Raw genomic sequence first — 21,939 nt, 5'->3', positions numbered from 1 at the left:
TGCTCTCCATCTATCTTTCCACAGAGTGGGAGGATGTGTAGGCACCAGTGTCGGTGTGACTTCAGCTGCTGCTGAAAGTGAACAGTCTTTAAAGCTGCAGCTCCCAGCATTTGCATCTGGACTGTTGGGAGTACGAGAGCGAGGGAGAGACGAGATGCTTGTCATGTGTCATGTGGTTTGTCAAAAAAACAAAAAAGAACTCAACGAACCACAATGTGATTTAAAGGATAATTTGGGCTTATCACAACTTGGGTCATATTTTTTTAGTTTGACCACAATTGTATGTGAAGATTGTACCCGCCAATTGAATAGCTGAGATCTGGGAATGCGGACACATCCATTAAGAGAGAAGCAAGCTAAGAAAAATAAGCAGCCAGCTCATCAGACAAGTTTGACGTGCCTATTGAAGGCGAACTGTGTGATCTGTGTTAGCAACCATCGCAGTTTGCAGACCAACTTCCTCGTTCAACTTTAACCTAACGTACTAGCCTGGGTGGTACGTACCCACAGGTTTCCTGTGTAACCAGAGATTGTTACAGATATTTTGTGTGTACCACTTTCAGCTTTACCTTCAAATATAATAATTTCTATAATGCTGCTCGACTGTTAATGTGTCGAAAGGTGTGAAAGGTGTCACATTCCAAACTCTATGGTTGTTAAAATGTTGAACACAGTGGAGCATTTAGTAGCTCAGTAGCCAGATATTTAACTCAGGCGTTGGTGGAGAACAACACGGAGCTATAAGGAGAGTAAACGTTATTACATTTGCCATGTGGACAGACACACGACTCCAGATGGGTGCTAATGTTGCTAATGCTAATGCCACAGCACCTTTAACTAGATAATGTTTCAATCTTCTAATTTAGAATTTGTACCCCCAAGTAAAAATCAATTAATGCTAAATATCATTAACACATCTGATGAAGACATGTAGCTCACTCTGGAGCGTTTATTTACAGACATAAAAACACTCCAGTTGAGTTCTGGTGGCACCTCGACGGGCGTCCTCATCTCCTCCAGTGAGAGCTGGCCTCAGATCGTTTCCCAATGAAATCCGGGTTGGTTTTGTTATTGGCAAGAATGCCAGTGGACCCAGTCACAGGAAGTGTCCCTTATGTTACCACGCACTTCATTGGCTGTGAGTAGCTGTACCAAGGTGCAAAAGAGATAAACTACAGGAAAGTGAGATGCGATCAGGCAGGAGGATTGGGAAGTCCACTTCAAAATACGCACTCCTTGTGTCGTTGTGGGGTCTTATGTAGCCCTCACAATGACAAACACAGGAGTGGTGATGTCATACTCCATTGATAAATACAACAGAGGACAAAATTATGACAAATTTATGCAGGTGAGATAAAACCTGCCAAGAGGATTGTAATAATCATCTCATCTCAACTTTGGCATCGGTGGGCTATCTAATGCATGCACTTAGCAAGCTTTGAAACCCCCCCCCCCCACACACACACACACACACACACACACACACACACACACACACACACACACACACACACACACACACAGAGTCAGATTAATGCTTGGAGTGAGGTGAGGTTTTAGCGCACTGACCCATATTTCTATTTAATCTGAGTCATTTATGATTTTTCCCTGCTTGTGCCAGTAAGACAGAATGTTGCTGTTGTTGCTCTCTGGTTTCTTTGCTCTTTATGACTTGGGCAAACGTTACTTTAGTTTTTAATGATACTGATGAAAAAGCAAATGAAAAAAAAGGGTTTTTTTTACTCTTTTTCCATGCTTAAGGCCTGCGTGTGGATTGTGTTTACATCAGGCTCTTCAGTGCTAATCATGAGGAGATGTGGAAAAGCAGCAGGAGCTCAGAGAGGTTTATAGACACCTTCTCTTTTTATTAATTGGCTGCGTGTGTCACCTGCACAGCTTGTTTATTTCTGGTTCTTTCATGCATCAGATACTGTAGGTATAAGATTTCGCATTCGTCTACACTGAGGCGATGCTGGAATGATACTGAGCACTGAGCTGCACTTTTTCTTCCCAAAAAAAAAAAAAGTAATAACACACAACTCTGCCTTGAAAGCCTCTTCCCCAGTTGCGTGATTTCAGCGAAGGGTTATTGTTGCTCTTGAGCAGTTTTTTCGGTGGCGGTTAGGTTGCTATCTCCACACACAAAGGCAGCGAAAGGAACCTGGCGGCCCGTCAATGGGGAAAGCGAAATGAAAGCCGTTCCTCCTGGGTGATTCTGCCGGCCCGGCTTTTGTCCGCGCCGCCTATCAGACCTCCATGCCTGCGCACGTGTGTTATTTTGTCTGTTTCTGCGTGCACCAGCTGCCAAGTTGAGTCCTGTTCAAGGCCTTCTCGGCGGCGCTGCTTTCAGACGTCTGCCTGCTCTCTTCTCCCGCTGCCGACCCCTGCGGGTTCCCCTGCTTTAAAATGCATGATGCCTCTTCCCAGCATTCCAGGCTCAAGCAGAGAAATCACCTTTCTGCAGATGCGCACGAGTGCACACAAGCTGACTTAATCTGCCTCCTGCTCACACTAAAGCTGTCAAATAGTGCTCTTACTCTGTCACACCCATGTAAGGTTGTGTCTGCAAGTGTGGTGTATATATATGCATAAACACATCTTTGTGGTTTGGATTTTCTTACTGCACATGATCCCTGGGTAAGTCCTTGTGTGTTGTTAACCACATTCACAGACTTGCTGCCTTGAATCCACGAGGCAGTGGGACATTTTCAGTGTTTTGACATGACACGGAGGCATTTTCGCCCCCTTTGCCTCGCCACATAGAAAGATAAATGCTTGAAGCCTTTGATTAGGAACACAGTGTGCATGGAGTTGGCCAAGGCAAAGCATAGCTGAGCTACTTTTGGTCTGAGTAGGAATGTTTTAGTCACATTGCTGGAATAAAAGGCACTTTTGGTTTGGCAGATGCAGCTCTGACAGCATTATGCGCTCGGACAGTGGACGTGCAGAAAGCAGTGTGCGCGGAGAGGAAGTGAAGAGGTTTATTGGCGTAGTTAACTTTCAGTTCTGTGTGCACTCTGACTGGTTGTACTTGTTAAACCTGTAAATTTGCAAGAAAGAGGATGCAAACAAGCGTCGCTTCTGCATTCCGGACGCCACTCTTGCCTTCTTCACAATCAACTCATTAACCTGTTGTTTGTTTTGTGTTTTTTTTACATGAATGCTTCCTTATAAAGTGTGTGTTTGCACTTGTGTGTTTCATAAGGCTCGCACTTATATTCCCACACAGAAATTAAATATTCATGATCCTTACATTTGCCAGCAATGGAGAGCAGTGGAGTGCCACCAGTTGCCGTGTTGTCGAATTAGCATATTAATGATATAAATGCTGTATAATTAACATGTGGGGGTGGATTATGCACGTGAATCATTGTCAGTCGGAGAGAAGAAAGGGTCAGGCTAATGAGGTTAAAAAGCACATTAACGAGCGCTTTGAGTGAAATTTGCCATGTGATTTAGTGCAAAAAAAGCTGTGGGCTGAGAGAGAGATCAGTAGCTTCTTTATGCTTGAATTTTTAATTTTTTTTCGAAGCTTTAAAGGTAAAATCTCTCTAAAATTGAGCTTTGATCACCGACGGTATACCTGCTCCATTCAGTCGTCGCTCTTTCCCAACGAGCTCGGGCTGTTTTTGAAGGAGGAGCGCTGATGTTCTTCTTACTCAGGGCCTCTGGCGGTGTTTGTTCTTCTAAGGGGCTTAGACAGAGCGATGAGCAAACCAAATGTAACGTGGTTTGACAGGCCTTGACTCCAAGTGGCAGCCTAAAACACATGCGCGCTTAATCCGAGCCAGTGGGCTTTCGAGGGATCTCGACTTACTCAGCAGAACGCACTTGCAAACCAGCAGACACAGATGAAGCCCTAATAGATTAAGGCGAGGTGAAAGAGATCGAAATGCAACCTGTGACTTCCCGTGAGTAGATTATTGGCTTTCAGTGCGACTTTGTTTGATCATATATGTGAAGTAGGGCTGCAAATAATGATTATTTTCATTATTGATGAAGCGAGCTCGCTCAAGGTGACTTTTTAAGATGCTTTGATTTGTCTGGCAAAACAGTCCAAAAGTCAAACATATTCAGTTTAGAATAATTTAGAACAAATCCTCCTTGCAAAGCTAGAATTTTGTTCATTGAATAGTTGATTCATTGACTAATTGCATTAGCATTAATTTGGGTGAGAAATGCACATTAACATTGAACAAGGCTAAAGGTGGCATTGCAGTCAAGTTAGTGAGACCACTGAGGCACAGTGGTGCTTTGAGCAAAATGCTAACATGATCGCTATAAACAATGCCAACATGCTAATGTTTAGCTGTTGTAACGTTCACCATGTTCGCCATCTGACCTCTTCACCTTGTTCCACGTGCCAGCACATTCCCTCAGTGTCTCTCTCCCTGTATGACCTTCACATATGCTGAGAATCCCGCCGTGACGTGTGAAGTGTCGCGATGGGGATGAGTGCTGCCACATTAGCCCTGCGAAGACATGATGACACCCTGCATCAGTGTTAAACCACCGGCTCTCCACCACAGAGGAGACCCTCTGAATTTCTATTTCAGCTCCTATATTTGCTCTCCGTTCCTCTGCTGATGCATTTGTCAGTCTCCATTCCATCGCCTGTCTTGTTTACTCTTGAGACGACCGACAGCGCGCAAAGTTTTTCCCTCCCCGTGTCTGTTTGCCGTTGTTCCTGTTTGTTTATCCATGTGCGCATGGCTCTTCCAGACTGCCATCTTTGTGTAATGTCTAGTTTGGGGATGATGGTTTGGTCAAGAATAGAAGCGTCCTCGCCGTGACCCAGTGGGCCTGGTGTCGCACAGAATCAGACTGTGTGTGTTTGGGTGTGTCAGAAAGGATCAGAGTTTGCCTTTTGGCGGCCGAAATGCCGGTCATTGCCGGCCATCTGGAAACTGGGTCTGACAGGTTCAATAGACAGACAATGTGTGTGTGTTCATGTCATATCTGAGCATCAGCAGGTCTGCTTTTGTTCAGTTTATGCAATAGGATATTCATGCACCAGTGGCATCCACTTAGACGTGCTATGTTGTGTGTGTGGGTGTGTGTGTGGCGTGTGTGTGTGCATTGGTCCGTTTATAGGATTTTCCCTCTGCTGCGCCTGTTCTTGTACTCTGCGGCAGCTGTGTGGTCGAACAGCCATGAACGGCATCTTTCCCCCCCATTTGTACTCCCTGTCCTCTTTTTTTCTGTCATAATAAAACCCAATCCCAGCAAATGGGACAAACAACAACAACAACAACACATCAATTCCCTCAAGTGCAAACACCTTTCCTGTCCACTCAGTGCATCATTTGGTGGTTAGCCAGCCCAGACAGTTGACAGACAGATAGTCAGAGGCAGACGGATGACAGACAGTTAGAGGCAGACGGACAGACAGCAGCTGGCTTGTGGATCGACAGGCGGGAAGCTTTCATTTCACAGCAGAAAAAAAAAACCACGGCGACTTGAAACTGAATAATTTAGTCGACTGCAGCTGGGAAAGTCACTTGGATAATTCATGCATTGGGTGCACTTTGTGAGTGCAAGTGTGTTTGCTGTGATTGCCTCCGTGTGTGTGTGAGTGATTGGGCTTTGAATGAATTACAAAAAGTAGGCAAGTTTCGGGTATCTCCGCATATGTGTGTTAGCGCGTCTCTGTGTGTGTGTGCACAAGTGTTTGGTCTTTGAATGAATTACAAAGTCAGATGTGCACTTGTGACAAATCCCTTGTAAAGATAGTGTTTCTGCAGCTCGAGGGATAACAAGGAGCTGGCGGAGCCTCAGCATAAAATGCACAAGGACACACACACACACACACACACACACACACACACACACACACACACACACACACACACACACACACGCACACACAGAGTTACAGGCAGCACAGAGTGTCTAGCTTCTGTTTGATTTCATCAGCAGACTTGATCTAAATGTCAACATGATAGAGTGGGTGGATGTAATTCAACTGATTCCTCTCTTGGGTCGTGGGCTACTCTGCCAGAAAAAAAAAAAAAAAAAGCCGCCTCAAAATAAAAATTTAAACACCTCTGGCAGTCATCCTCTGATTTGCCATCTTTGAGTTCAGCTTAGTCTAACAGCAAAGTTCATCGCATTTTGTTTTTGCCAACTTCCATTAAGAACAAGCCAACGGCTCATTTTTTAAAAGGCTTAAAGTGATTTTCAACCAAACTTTGATTCTCAACACATCCAAAAGCCGTCGTGTTTCCCGCAGCCCCATCCATGTGGAAGCCAGCTCAACTAGATCTTTGCTACTTTTTGGATTTGCCGACTGCTAACACAGCATCCATGCAACATTACCTGCGTGGCCACCATGTTTGTACCCTAGGTCTCTGGGTGCAGCTCTCTGTGTCTTTAAATTGGGCTGGATTACATATAATCCCTCTCCAGTGGAGGAAATTCTCTCTCTGCTGTTTGGACGGTGCGTTCAGGTACACTGGACGAGCCCTGCAGGCAGAAGAAATGAAATTCTCTCTAAACACTGTAGCTGTCGCGGGATCCCTCTCAGTTCTGCATGGCAGGGACTCTTGTTATACATTTCCACTCCAAATCCCACTGGAGCTGTCTTGTTCCTCCAAATGTGCGTCCATGTATGAATGCATGTCTGTTTGTGTGTGTGCTCACATGCGTCGCCGTCTGAATCGGCCACTTGTGTGCCGGTGTGAGAGCGTGTGTGTCTGCAGTGCGTCGATTTGTCAGCGCTTGTGTGAATGTACTGTAAGTGTGCAGTGGTTGACATATCTGTGCGTACATTCAGGTTTAAATGTGTGGGTTAATTTATTTGTGTGTGTGTGTGTGTGTGTGTGTGTCAGGCTGCAGTGAGCGAGTCAGCGGGACACAGCTCTCTTTTTAAAGAGCCGGTTGAAGAGCTGTCAACTGACACTCTGCTGATGGCTGTTCCACTCTCGCTCTCACAGCAGCGCTCACTGCTCGTGAACCGCCAGCACGTCTCTACCTCCTTACTTACAAAACACGTACAGGCTAAAATCTCAACACAATATGCTCATTATCGGAGTTTTTCTCCATTTCAGCGTTTTAACTCAGCTGCTTCCTACATCCCTCCATCTGTTTTATCCATGATTTCTCCCTCTGCCTCCTAACTTCTCTTTAAGGGGTACTCAGAGAGTTTAGTATTACAAAAGACAGATTAGGAAAATCATGGCGCTGCAGAGGCAGAGATCTTTTAGCGCCTAGTACGGGTCAAGCTTCACAAACCCTGGATCGTGCGACTTCCCATCATGCAGCTCTTTTAGTTCCCATTATCAGATCCACCATGAATGGTCAATAGCAGCGACGTTCAAACTCGCACGCACAGTTTGGAACGCTCTTCAGTCCCAATCTGAGGTTGTTTTTTCAGACTTTGAAAAGTCAGTTGATCCTCATGTAAAATCAGTGGAGCGCCCCTTTAAGTCCGTCCCCACGTCTGCTCTCCATCTCTTTTGATTCGGGTTGGGAAATAGAGAACGTGTAAAAATGTTGTTATTGCCTCTGCTTTCCTGAGTCCACTCTCAAAGCTTTCATCATCCAAACATGGCTTCAGCGAGAGCTTGTTTTCGGCCTGTAGAACATGGGAGAGTTATTTTCCCACCTGCACGTGCCTCTGAGGTCGTCTGCCGGTTAGCCTCTCGAATGAGCGAGTGAGCGTTCAGGACCGGTTGGTGTTGCAATACTGCAGATGTCTGCAAGTTTAGACTCCTTCCTATAGTCAGAATGTATTTATGTAAGTTTCTTTTGTGTATCGCTATTCTGAGTTTGTGCAGATTTTATAAGCTTTGATTTTATTTCACCTACACAGATATTGATCGCGCCTCCTCTCCCTTCTCCACAAGCTTTTTGTTTTGTGTTGCTGTGCTTTTGTCTCAGGACCTTTTTCTAACTCTGCATAACTGAGCTCAAACATTAAAAAAAACAAAAAAAAAACTCATGTGGGCGTTTCGTGTCTCTTTTTCGTTGTAGTGCTGGCCAGTTTCCGAGGGACCGTCCAGCATGGCCTCCCACTGGAAATCGGAGACACGGTGCAGATCCTGGAGAAATGTGAAGGTACAGTGCACCCGGTTCACAGTTTAGTGCTATTCTGTTTCATGCACGCTTTGAATAAAACACAGTAGTGCGTGGAAGGAAAGCAGTTGCTTTCGCTTGATTAGTGAAGTGAATACACGCACTTATGCACATCCAAGATATTAGGAACACTTCCTCTTTTCATTAAGTGAATCCATGTGAAATCTGTCACACTTCTTTTCCATTATTAATTCCATCAATAATCAGTAAAGGCATGCACACAGTGTATTGTACGTGCACATGTACTCGCAGACACTTGCATTAATCCACAGATTTATCCATCTCACGACAAACAGCCCCAGAAACAGGCGCATTATTTGGTACAAAGGAACACATGCAAGAAGGCTTTGATGTTACAGAGAGTTCGCCTGGCGGATGTCACACTTCTCGTATGTCTTCTTGAGGGATGTTGTGGTGCATGCTGCGAAAAGAGCAGCATCATGTCTGCGATGAATGGCTGTGGAAATTCATGTTCGCTACTGTTTCCTGCACCACAGACTGGCTGCTTTTCCCGCCTTCCTGCCCACGCCGAGTCTGTTTTTCTCCTCTACTTGCTCCCTCTTCCACTCTCCATCTTCTGCTGTCCGTCTCTCCCTGTCTGTTAATGTTTATATCACCTGCATCCTCTTTCCCTCTTTCTCTTTCCTTACATTCTTTTTTTTTCATTTCTACAATAACATGAAATCATCTAACCACAGCCGAGCCACACTGTTAAGCACACCTTGACACAAATAACCAGCTTTGCACAAACACACACACACACACACCTCCCTCTTCCGGAGTTCTTGACACACACTGTTTCACTTCCTGTTGGGAGATTGAAGTGCACGCTTGCACCGAGAGAGTCAGCCAGTTGTGCAGCCGGCCAGCCAGCGAGAGGGATGTGATGTTGCGGTAAAAGGCCCAGAGGAAGTCGACAATAGCACCGCCAGCACAATGCTCGGTCCAGAGTGGAGGAGCAAAATCAAAATTCTGCCTGCAGCTCGGCGGCTGAGAGACGGGCAGCTGACAGCGGAGGAGACAGACTAATGGGTCTGCCTCGTGTTGATACTTCTGAAGCATCAAAACACAGGAGCTTAGCATGTGAACGTGTCTTCTCTGACACGTGGCTCCTGGCTCAGTTATTGATTTTTCGTCACGTCAAGTTTCTGACCGCAGCGTCCACATTAGACTGAGTGTCGGGCAGCAAGTTAAACTGCGATGTTAAACAGTGCTGCTTTTATGTACCCACACAGCCCTATCAGATGAGGTCAAGTACCCCTTTGTAGACACCCCCTAATGTATTTGAAATCCAATTTGGCTGTTTATTTTCCTCTCTAACGCGAATATATGGATGTATTTAAGAATTAGCTGTGCTGCTTTAATCCTTACATACCCCCTGGCTATGCAGTAGGCATCTCAAGTAGCCCTGGTTGGTAATCACTGATTAAAAACATCGATCAGTCACATGCTGCTGATCCTTCACAGATGCGTTGGAGTCGTTCACTGACATATAACTGTGGTGAAAGCTGTCACAGTACTTGACCTCTGCGACTGAAGAAGTGACTCATCTTGGAAATACTGAGCATGTGTTTCACAGTGCAGACTGAGAAGTTGCTCAAACCTCCTCTGACTCGTGCATGCCTGAAACAAATCAGGGAGAAAATAGTACCTAAGTGACAGATGCTGTGGTGAAACCCAACAGTGATTAGAATAATCTAATATATTTCCATTAAAGCTATTTAGCTAATGCTCTTAGCTGGAGGGACTTACAATGACTGCAGCAGTGGAACGGGCTTAAATTGTCAGTTTGGAGAAGAACATCAGCTCAGAGCCTCTAATGTAAATGTGTTATATTGTTTCTATCAGTGGCAAGATTTGCAAAAGCATCCAGCTCGCACTGGTTTGGCCTGAGCTCCGGTCGGAGCATGTAACTGATGTGAGAAGAGTGTGAGTGTGTGCAAGCCGCAGCTTCGTCACCTCACTCTCTGCCTCTGCTTTTGCACCTGCTGGGACAATTCATAGTGAGGTTTGACGGGGTTTTCGGAGGCTTTGTGTGTCACAGGTTTCACTATGCCGCGCAGTGGCCTGTGGTCACTGCAAAAACATGTTTAAAAAAAGCCACTTTCCCGCAATGCTTTTGAGTGCTGTTATGACTAAGAAGAACATCTAAAACGCCGTCATTGGCAGTGGAAAGATATTCAGTTGGCAGTTATCTATTCAGAGATCTGTTACTGTCTCAGTCCCCTCTTCACATGACACTGAATTGGAATAAAAATAAATGCCTGGTGGGCTTACTGCGACATTTTTTGTAGGACTGGATCATTTTCATTAAATTACACGCACACCCTCTCACACACGTACATGCATCTCCTTCTTATATTAAATGTACGGCATTCTGTATCCACTTCCTCTCCTTGTGTGCGCTGCATCCTGAGCCAGATATGAAGTGGAATATTCATAGCAACACACTGCAAATTACAATGCCGCTTTCTCTCTGCAGGCTGGTACCGAGGATTCATCCTGAAGAATCCAAATGTCAAGGTGAGGCGACTTTTTTTGTGTGTGCGTGTGCGTGTTTTTCTTGTCTTTGCCTGCCTTAGAACTCATTTGTACCCTCACTCCACTCCTGAAGCCCTCTCTCATGAAGTTGACAGAGCAGGGGCGTCACATTTAAATCTTCCACAGGCTAATCCTCGTTAGCCGCAGCTAGCAGTTTCACCGTCTGAGATGACGGCTGTCAGATTCATGAGCTGTGCTTTCACTGTGAGCAAAATATTTCATTCTGTCAGCTGGCCAAACTAAACTAAAGACTTTACTCTCCTGTGGTAAAAGTGCTCATACTGCATGTGGTCAAGTGCGCACCCATCGCCCATCCACAGGGGTGTTTTTGCTTTATTTTGCCTGATTTGCTAGATATGCTAACATGTCATCGCAGGAAACGGTATAATAGCTGCCCTCCATCCAGGTTCAGGCTGTTTTTCCGGCTCCTCAAAATGCCTGCAATGGAAAAGGTTAAGTAACATCGCATAGTTTCCCGTCCAGCGCTGAGCAGAAGTCACATCAGCCACAATAAGTGAAAACACCTGTGTGGGTGTGCAGGGCCTTCAGTGGAAAAAAGACTCGCCAAAGCAACTTGTTTGATAATGGCCCCTTTTCACAGAAGACATTTTGGTGTCACGGCAGGAAAGGTGGAGGTGTAAATGATAAAATGAATGTTGGCTGGATTCCATTTAGCTGCGCCTGGCTCCCTCTCACACTTTCAGGCCTTACTGGGACACTTGAATAGAAGGTTGTTAATGATATTAGTGAAACCTTTGCTTTTCCATCAGGCCAATAACTCAAACTTACAGCTTGAATAATTGTTTTCTAAGCAAGGCGTTTTATCATTTCTGTCATCCTCTCAAACCACAAACTGGCCTTCACAACAAGCCCCACACAAAACATTCACCAGGACATAAAAGTAAGGAACTTCAGAAGGAGCAATGAAGGAGGGAGATGCAACAAATGTTGTGTATTTACAGAGCAGACAGAATTAGACATCAGTAAAATGAGAGCATGGAGAAACAGAATGAGAGTCATAGAGAAATGAAGTAGAAACACAGATGAAGAATATGATGTCAGACAAAACATCCAGCGACTTCCAGGTGCTACCAAACAACGACAGCTAAACCACAGCACCAGCTTTGTACTCTAACTTCAATCAAATAAGCCAAATTAACTCGTACTACCACAAAAATCCAAGACCGTCTGACTGTGACAAGTCTTCGTCTGATCACAGCTTCGAAAAAACACAAAAAAACAAAACCCAAGTCCTTGATCATGACCACCCGAACTAAACTGGATCGTTACTGTTAATTAAGCTCCAGACCCCGGTGAAAACAGTGGTGCAGGAGAACAATGTCGGGAGTAAAGCAAAGTTAGGTGCGTGCTCAGAGTCTCTGTGTGCGCCAGTGTGTTGCATTTATCCTCAGATACTTAAACATAAGTTCTGCTTTGATCTCCCCGAGTCAACGGGGAGCAACTTGCAGTTTATTAGCGTCAAACAGGGCACATACACACACACACACACACAAACACACTTTTCATCTTTTTTGTCTCCTAAATCCCACTGCTCCTTGCTTTTATCTTTGTCTGCCCCTCTCTCTCCCTCCACTCTCCTTCTTTCAACCCACAAACACACTTAACACTGTATTGATTATGTGCATCACTTCCACATGCTAGCAGTTAAATGCTAATGGATGACTTGCTGAACATCAGAGCGGCTTCTCATTAACCTGTTTATGTTTGGCCCAAAGGGGATCTTCCCATCCAGCTACATCCACTTGAAGAATGCCCACGTCAAGAATAAAGGGTAAGTGGTTTTTTTTTTTTTGCTCTTTTCCTGTTCTTGTGTGTGCAGGTTTCTTATGCATGCGTTTGTGTTCGTAGGCAATTTGAGACTGTCATCCCCGTTGAAGACTCCGTCATCACAGAGATGACATCAACGTTGCGAGACTGGGGTGCCATGTGGAAACAACTCTATGTGGTATGAATCCGCACACCCACACACGCGCTGTTTGTACTGATTTAAATACCGCTGCCGCCGAAGCAAAGCTGCCTTTTTTCGGTTTCTCATGAAGGGAATTTGTTTGGCCCTGGGTAATTCAAAAGCCACGCGGAGTCAAAGCTTTTTCATACACATTCATTAGTTGGATTGATTGTGTTTGTGGCCTATTAAGCTATCTGGGGTGCTGATTAAATTGAGCTGATGAATACTCGCAGTTCAAAGTGCATAAATTTGTGGCAAAAAGCAGCAGGACACTGAGGCTAATTTGCACAAATCCATTTTAAGTCCCTCTGTCTGCGTCTCTCTACGGGTCGCCCTCTTCCTCTCAGTGTCGATTTGGCTTTCTAATGTGTCGTCTCTCACTTCGTTCTCACTTTTGGGTGTCTCAGTGCAGCTGTATGTTTTCATCTTCTTATCTGTGTCTTCCTCTCTGTCTGTCATCCTCATTCTGTCTTTCCTTCTTGTCAATTTCACTTTCATTCCCCCCCCTTTGACTCACTCCACTGTGCCTCTCTCTCCTAATTCTTTCCTCCTCCATCTTTTCCCACCGTTTCCTTGCTTCCACAGAAGAATGAGGGGGATTTGTTCCACCGACTTTGGCATGTGATGAATGAAATCCTGGACCTGAGGAGGCAGGTGCTGGTGGGTCACCTCACCCATGACCGCATGAGGGACGTCAAGCAGCACATCACAGCCAGATTGGACTGGGGCAACGAGTGAGTAGAAGACAGATAGAGAGCAGAAGGATTGCTCTTTTTAAATGTCCAAATATAGCTTTGGGAGCAGTCTTTTTATTGTCCCATCTCAAAGGACCATATCTATGTTATTTTTCTATGTTTCAGGTTATCAGTTATTCATCAGGTAAACTTTGCTGCTAGTTTTAAGATTGATTTTCTGCCCTCTGCACAGACATTGGACTCCATTCTATATAGTATATATGTAAATCAAATAGCAGTGACCAGAGGCTTTATTGAGAGCAGCAATCCATCACATGGACCACTCAGGGGGCTTTGTTGTTATAAAAGTTATGTTTTTATTGCATGGTAATACAGTTATGAACCAGAACCAGTTCAGATTTTGTTGGATGCTGAGTTGCACCCTTTTAATGCGAGGCACTTCCAAGTCCAATCATTCTTTTCACATCCACCGTATTGCCTGTTTTCTTCGGTCAGTCTGCACCCACAGCAGGAACTTTTGACCTCTGTTCAGACTTGACAGACCAGGAACTCAAACCATAGTTCCAATGCCATACTTCCTGGAACCAAAAAAAAAAGTCCCTGTCTGGTGTACTGTCTGATGACCCAGGAACTGTTGAGGCAGAGTTTGCAGAGCTGAACATGACTCACAGCGGCTGCAACGACATACAGCAACATTGTCCTTACAGGGAGAAATAAAGTTGGATTGAGTTGAGTTGAATTACAGCTTGAGTTCATTTCACACACACGATGAGCGGGCACTTGTTACTGATGGTACCATTAGAACGAGGAGTGGAGAAGCAGAACTCAATTTGCCATCTGTTTCAGTGCACTTACATTATAAAGCTACATGACCATAAAACACAGATGTAGGACAGATCATCTGTCACGGATCTCTTTAGAACTCTCCACGTCTCTGCATCCACTCACAGGTCAACAGCACATGAAGCTCAACCTGTCTGTGACTGTTTGTGTAATGTAATTTTCACCTTTTTGTCTACTGATAGCAGTTTAGGGTATCTGCAGATCCAGAGTCAGTCTGATGTCAGTGTTCTCTTTTCTTCAGATTTAAAATCTCTTATCTCGCTGTGTGAGATCGCTCATTAGAATAATTCTCACATAAGTTAACATGAGACAGTGATTGCGATGGCACTGGAAACTGATTAGACAGCCGCCATGACTGATAGCAGAACCACAGAATTTTGGAATGACGTTGACAAGAAACTATATTTTATGTTGATCGGTCGTGTCATTGCTATATGCTTGATTTTCTAAAATAACTCTCGCCTGCTTTGCTTTTCAACAACCGACTCTAAAACCTCTGAGTTTCCCTGAACGCACCCCTGATGAATCGCTTGTTCACATCTGCATAACCACGTTATGACAACGCATGAATCATCTCCAAAATAAATGAATGTAATAAATCCAGCTTCACGTTCACAGTGTTCAGGTCTTACACTTAAGTTGTAGTGAATGAGAAACAGCCCAGCATAGTCTAATGACAGGTTGCTTCAACTGGAGCAAGCAAAACTGAATTGGAAAATGAGAAGGTCTCACCTCACATTTCGTCACATATTTTAGTTAAAAAAGGGGAAATTGTAATAAAACCGAATATGTGATTCAGCTACTTTTATATTCCGTCTTCAGGCGTCCTGGAGCTTTCTGCAACTCTCTAACTCATCTTTCCCTCTTTCTTCTCCCCTTGCTCCTCTGTCTTTTGTTGTCACCTTCTATCCCTGCAGGGACACTCCTCCTCAATCAAGTCTTTTTTTCCCATCCTCACACAGACAGCACTCTCTCCATCCTCCCTCTCTCTCTCTCTCCTCTCTCTTTCGATGCCATGGGGGTGAAATGAAAAACAAAAAAATCTCCCAGCTTCTCTCGTTCTCTCTGTCCTTACCCTTCACTCTCCTTCGTTTCCCTGCTGTGGGCACTCCCCAAACGCACACACACACACACCTCCTGACTGAGGAGATGGGTGGACAGTCCCTCACTGCGGGCTGCTGTATGGTTGACCAGGCCTGTCTCTCTCATTGCTGACAAGGAGGCACACTGTAGCATCCCGTTTTGGTCCACTGGAAGGGGCCAGCCTAGAGGAGGATAAGAGGAAGGAAGGGAGAAAGTGAGGCAGAGCCGTCCGTGGAAACCGATGAGGACATGAAGGAACAGAGAGGGTTGAGGGATGGACAGAGGGAGGGATGGAGGGGAGCAGTTTGAAGGATAAAGAGGACAGCGAGCATAGCAGGGGGCTGAAGGGAGAGGACGCTTTTCTTTCGCCTGTTCTTTAGAGGGGAGGATGATCTGTCAGGTTTATTTAGCCGACTGACACGGGTGATCTGACAGCGCTGGGTCGTGAGTGTATGTGTCACTTGTGGGTCTATACGTGTTTGATGCTCAGTTCAGCTTTGTCTGTTTTGCCTGCCACAGAGCAGGATATGAACTAAGTGTAAATATGTGTGTGATGTATCTGATCTGTGTGTAATTCACCGCGTGAATCTGTGCGTTACAGACAGCTCGGCTTGGACCTGGTCCCCAGGCGAGAGTTCAGCATGGTGGACCCAGATGAGATCAGCGTCACAGAGCTTTACAGACTGGTGAGTGTTCTTCCAACTCTCCACTCAGTATTTCACTGATTTGTTTCCAGAGTAACACCTCATTTGAGGAGCAGCAGGTGAGTTCAGCAAAAATCGGCTCTTCTGAAGTGTCAACCCCTACGGCAGAAAAAGTTAGGACAAGTATAACAGGATATGTGGATGTAGATGATGGATGGATGTACGGATTGGCCGTATAATACTGTATCTACTCTGTTCAGCGTGTAGCCGAAAAATTGAAATTGTCAGTCCCAGACTTGCAGCTTCATGCTAACTGCTTCAACCAACACACCCTTCAACTGATGGCAGCAGACAGTTGAAGGATGTTTTACCAGTTTGTTCATTCAGTACTTCGTCTGATCCGGCGAGCCTCTGAGGTGATGTGAGGAGCTGTCCGTCACTCCCTGAGTTCTTCCTCAAAGCTGGCAGGTGGAGGAGGTAGTGCTGTGAACTGGCAGACCACATCAAACCCTGCCAAGCACACCTTCGACTGTGGAAAGTTGGGATTAACTTATCTTTGTGAATGCAAAACAATCTCACTTCTAAGCGTTCCTCTAGGACCTTTTGAGACGTAGAGGTTCACATTTCTACTTCCTCTGAGGACTTTAAGGACTTTTCACTCGTGACTAAAAGCTTAATGTTTAAAAATGTCTGACAGTTGGGATTGGAAGTTCACCCTTGACCCTGGAAACAGGGGCTTTCAGTTGAATCACACAGTCTCCTCTTTGTTTTTCTCAGAGCTCTCAGGACTTCTCGTCCATGTCTGCTTCAAAGTTTACACTCAAACACTCAACAGGCCGCCGGCGCCATGTAGAAAGATGCGGTTGAATGTCCGAATCTCTACCTCCTCCATCTGTCTCTGCACCTCTTCATGCCTTCCTTCCCCTACTGTTTGCTCCCTGCTTCCCCTTCCCATTTTCTGCAAGCCCCAACCGCTGTTACCATGGCAACCACTTCTCTGCCCTGATACAGCGCAGGGAGAATTGTATCACACACACACACGCACACACACACACAGTGACGGCTTTCCCTTTGCAGGGGTAATTGAGGCTCTTAATCCATCTGTTTCTTTTTTTTTTGTGTTTGTCAAAACAAAAGCAGGCGTAGCTGAATGAAAGCTTAATACACCTCTATTAAATGGTGCACAAAATGAGCAAATGACTGCAATTCCACAATACAGAGACAAGATAAAGGGACGGGCATTCACCGCCGCCATCCACGTACGCACATAAACACACAGCACCCCGTCACATCAAGTCCAGATGACATCAATAGTGTTCAGTGAGATCTTTGTGGATGAGAACAGCTTCTTTGTTTCTGCCTTGTGCGGTGCTGCTGTGGTGTGGCTTAATTAAATTGAGATGGGGATTACCTGGTGTGTGTGTGTGTGTGTGTGTGTGTGTGTGTTGCTGTGTGTGTGCTGAAATGGCAGTGGGGTGTTACTGTGGGAAAGTGTAGCCTGACTGCTACATCGTGTGATTTCCATCCAGTGAAATAGAGAGGACACCGAGGAGGATGAAGGAAAGACAGTCGGTGCGTTGAATGAGAGAGAGTTCATACAGGCACGGCGTAGAGGATGTGACGAGTTTGATTCCAAAATAAAATACACGCAGTTGTTCGGAAAGGGTGATTATGGAAATGGAGGGCTGAGATGGTATAGCAGCGCCCGGGGTTCGATTCCAGCCGGGGTCCTTTGCTGCATGTCATCCCCTCTCTCTCTCTCTCCCCGCCTTTCCTGTCTCTCTCCAGCTGACATAAAGCAGAAATGCCAAAAAAAGGCTTGGCCAATGCTGTACATAGCATGAGGGAAAAAGATGGCATATTCCAGGGATGCCCCTTATAGTGTTGTTGAAGTTTTCTATGGAGACTGAAGCCTGATTTTTAGTTGACTTGACATCAGAAAACAGACCCCCTTTGCGGCATTTTATGTGGTAGCAGCCTTAAAAGGGAGAAAGCCTTTATCAAATCCCTAACTGGCTCTCCAGTCTCATGCTAAGCCTGCTCAGTAAAAGCTGAAGCTGTGCGTAGCGCAAAGGCAGAAATGGCTTCAAACCGCCTGTTTTTTCCATGGAGGGTGAGTTCAATGCGGAGCTCCCAGAGCGGCGAATCCACTAACAGTGGCAGATCAGACAGCGGCGACGGATAGCTCAGGCCAGGCCTCGGACACGTGGTCGTAAAATTTCCTCTGTGATTTCAGCTATCTCTAAACACCCTTAAAAACTACACACACACATCTCCTGCTTCCTGCTTGTGTGGCGCAGGTCTCCCTCCCACAAGCTTAAAAGAGGCTGAAACTGCGACGTCGAAGTGAGTGATGAAAGGCAGCTCCGATGGAGGGATGGAGAAGAGACTGGGAGCTTTCTCCGCGGCCTCAGTTTGACCCCTGTCTCCTTCTCAAACGCTCCCTGTAGTTCGACAGTCACTCCACTTGGTGCTGCTTCATGCTGTTTAAGAAACGACGACCGAGTGAACAATAATAAGACGGGTGGGCAAGCACACACATGGTCACGCTCGGCTCCATCTCTCTCGTCCTCTTCTTGTTGCCCGCAGCATTTTGTGTTGCCAGCAGGGCTGCCGGGCCGTCGTGTCTATCCTTTTGTGTCTAGTCATGCTGAAGCTGTTGTATAACCGCACGCCGCTACAGCGAGGCAGTTTAAACGACACACTGAATATAACCTCGTCATAAAATCCCACAGCATAAATTAGGCCTCCCCAGACTGAGCCATTCTGTGTCAAAACCCAGGAGCTCAGCCCTATTGTGCAGAGAATAGCTAATCTGGTAAAAAAAAAAAAAAAAAAACGGCGTTGGTGCCTTGTTGTTGGATCACTCTGCAGCCTGTTTCCTTCTGGGATCTCAGATAGGGCAGAGCAGTCACGACAAAACAAAACAGATTCATCATTTTGACAGATATTGCAATTGTAAAATGATTTGTGGGATAATTTTCGAGCATGTTAAGTCTCAGAGGAGCGTCGTAGTGGTGTTTTATATGTTTGCGTTTGTAGTACAGTACGACTGTTTTCCAAATCATGTCATGCATTTCAGATTGATTTCTTACCCTCTAGGCAGACGCTGTTTATCTCGCATTTCACATGAATATCAGCCTTCAGACACTTCTCTTAGATACTGTAGCTTAGCATTTTGTCGCCTTAGTTTTTTGTCAAAGCGCTATTGTTATCGCTTGGTAACACACTCTTGGGTGGGTTCAAAACATTGCGACATCAGTGTCTTTCCAGTCAACTGCTGAACAGCATATTTCTAATGTAGGGAAGAACCACTTTCAACTGTACTTTACAACAGCTGTGGTCTCCACGTCATCCACGCGTGGGTTTGTTTATTCTGTATTTCTGCACTGAATAATCATAAGCCGTAGTACAGATCAACTATTGAGAGTTTCTTGAAATGTTGGAACAGATGAGAAGACACGGCCGCAGGTGAGAGACTGGAAGGTGCTGTGGCAGGATGTTGCCTCTCAGACCTAATGTAACTTGTGGCCACAGTAATCACACATGAGATGATTGAAACCACCGTGTCTGTACGGCAAGTATGCTGGTTAGCTTAGCTTAGCATGAAGGTGTTATCTCTCTTATATAACTGGACTAAGCATATTTCCCAAAATGTTGATCTAATGCTTTAACGAAAGGATTCCATCATGGCTAATAACGTACTGTTGGAGGTGTTTCTTCGTTGTGTCTGACTCTTGATACTCTTGATGCTCTTCTGTGGTTTCGTCCTTGTATGTACTTTCTTGTTTTTTTTGTTTTTTTTTAAAATTCTATTTCTCGTTTCTCTTCATCGTCCCGTTTCCCCCTCCTCGTCTCTTTACATCCCACTACAGAAGTGAACGTGGAGCGCAGTTTGGCAGTGGCTCGACTGGCCATCTGGTGTGCTGTGTGTGTGTGTGCTCTGTGCGTGTGTGTGTGTGTGTTTGTCCTTGTATTTTCGATGTTGACAGCAGATAAGGATGAGCCTCTCATAAACAGAGCTGTAGTATGTGTGTTGATATGAAAGGTATTTCCACCGTGCGCCATCCTCTGTGACACGTTATTGATCTTTTATCGGTAGAGATTGACTTAATATCTCCCGTAATATCAGACACTCGAGATTCGTGCTGCGTCGCTTGGCTGCCTGCATTTGCATTCAGTGTGAATTTCAGCGTTTCAGTTTCTATAGCTCGGAGATTAAACAACCAGTCGAAAGGGATGCAAATCGCGAACACCATTACTTCTTCGTGTCAAGAAAATAATTAGCCTGCATAAAGATAAATGCTTGAGGTAAATAAATAAGATAAAGTACAAGTTTTGGTGCTTTTATACCTGATGGTGAAAGCGAACGGGCTGTAATGAATTTCTTGTGTTGTAAAGCACAGAAATAAATCTTCAAATGCTTTTTTAAGTCTGTTTATGTGCATATCTGTGCTGTATGTATAGCAGTGCGAGCTCCCCGTGTCCCATTTGTTTCTTTCGCACCAAGAAAGTAGAGCTTGAAGTCTCACGTTGTAGCCTCTGTTGCTTTTCACAGTCTGCGATATTACACGCTATATTAACTCAGTCTATATCACTAAAATCTATATCGTTAGCCTGGCTTTCACTGCCTTCAAATATGCATACGAATCTGCCACAAAGCTCTTCCCAAAGTGTCTGCCAAGATGCATATTATTTATCTTCGACCTGGAAACTACAGCATCTCTTGAATGTGATTGGCAGGTATTAAAAAAAGATGTATCCTCATGTTGTTTTTACCCTGGTATTAAGTCTTTGATCCTGCATTTGAGGGTCTTTCAGGATTTAGAGCTCATGGATTTTGCTGTTTTTCTAACCTTTCCAAATCCATCCCTTCAGTCCCTGCATGAGAGCAGTACGACATTTATTTATTTTATCAGTTTGCTTTACTTCTGCAGTGCAGATTAAGTCTAATATATAGATGTCCCTGCTCGGAATGGCATTAGGACATCGACTGGCGCTGATCCTGTTCTCTCTTCCCCTCTGCAGATGGAACATCGGCATCGCAAGAAGGAGACCGCCGCGCCCGCCAGCACCCATCACTTGTTCGTGCACATGAAGAGTCTGATGAGTGCCAATCTGGGAGAGGAGCTGGAAGTCTTCTTCCACATTTACGATGGACGGGAGAACCGGCCGCTCAGGTAGACACTCGAGAGAAATGATCCTCCATAATTTTAAGAAGCAATGATGGGAAATGCATGTATACTAGTAACAATATTTTGCCTAAGTCTTCCTTTTTGGTTTGCTTTGATTGCACTTAACAAACACTTGCATTGCTGCATAGTTCTTACGTCGGATTTTTTTGGAGGCACTGTCCATAGCAATGCAAGTGAGGCGGATTGGTGATTGCAGGGTGAGCGGCTCCGCTTCTGATGTCGAGAAGCCTTCTCTAATTATGTTCATGAAGATTTATTAAATGAAGCAGGTTGTTAAAGTGCACGTGGGCACATAAAAGTGGGCAAGGCCATGCTATTTTCTTATATAAAAAGTGCACATGCTGTCCACATAAAAGGGCCTATCAACCTGGGAGTCTGCACACGTCACTCGCACGCACGCATGCACATCAACACACACACACACACATACTCCTGATGGGGCGTTGGCCAAATAAAAGACTGTGTTTAAACTCCTTGGTTTCATAGTTCAAAGCGAAGAAATTCCATTTCATGTCACAAACAAGTAGATTCGTCAGGCAAGGAAAATGAGTGGGTTGAAGAATGAGCACGGCAACACCGAAACTTCTTTTGATAAGTCACGCTTGTGTTTGACGCTCCTCTCCGCCCTGCAGGGTCACATCAGAGGAACGAGGGTGACATTGATGAGACTCATTTTGTTTCAGCACACACACTTAACTCCACTTCTGTCTCCTATTGAAATCCGCTTCATTATTCATCACGCTGCTGGCACAAAGTCAAACTGCTGCGCAAACTTGGTCGACCCACGTCGCTTTAAGCCTCGCGTGGAGAATCTGTGGTTTCCCCCCCGACGTCGCGTGAATAATGGCACACATGACAAGAGGTTCTATTTTAAGGCTTTTTGGTTGTCATGA

General features: G+C 45.2%; 1 protein-coding gene across 11 annotated transcripts in view; it reads left to right on the top strand.

The window, feature by feature from the left end:
* dock4b (dedicator of cytokinesis 4b) overlaps nt 1-21,939 on the top strand; it is a 104,679-nt gene that overhangs the window by 20,426 nt on the left and 62,314 nt on the right. For all 11 annotated transcript variants that reach the window (XM_076722558.1, XM_076722553.1, XM_076722551.1 and 8 more), the window contains exons 2-8: nt 7,975-8,058; nt 10,559-10,599; nt 12,354-12,409; nt 12,487-12,583; nt 13,172-13,320; nt 15,809-15,893; nt 20,880-21,031. In XM_076722558.1, the coding sequence (XP_076578673.1) occupies nt 7,975-8,058; nt 10,559-10,599; nt 12,354-12,409; nt 12,487-12,583; nt 13,172-13,320; nt 15,809-15,893; nt 20,880-21,031 (664 nt within the window). The remainder of the gene's footprint in view (nt 1-7,974; nt 8,059-10,558; nt 10,600-12,353; nt 12,410-12,486; nt 12,584-13,171; nt 13,321-15,808; nt 15,894-20,879; nt 21,032-21,939) is intronic.

The sequence above is a fragment of the Chaetodon auriga genome, chromosome 22, assembly GCF_051107435.1.
Source record: "Chaetodon auriga isolate fChaAug3 chromosome 22, fChaAug3.hap1, whole genome shotgun sequence".
NCBI classification, from domain to species: Eukaryota; Metazoa; Chordata; class Actinopteri; order Chaetodontiformes; family Chaetodontidae; genus Chaetodon; species Chaetodon auriga.
Note: the sequence above shows the minus strand (reverse complement) of the source record. Positions and strands in the feature narration are given on the sequence as shown.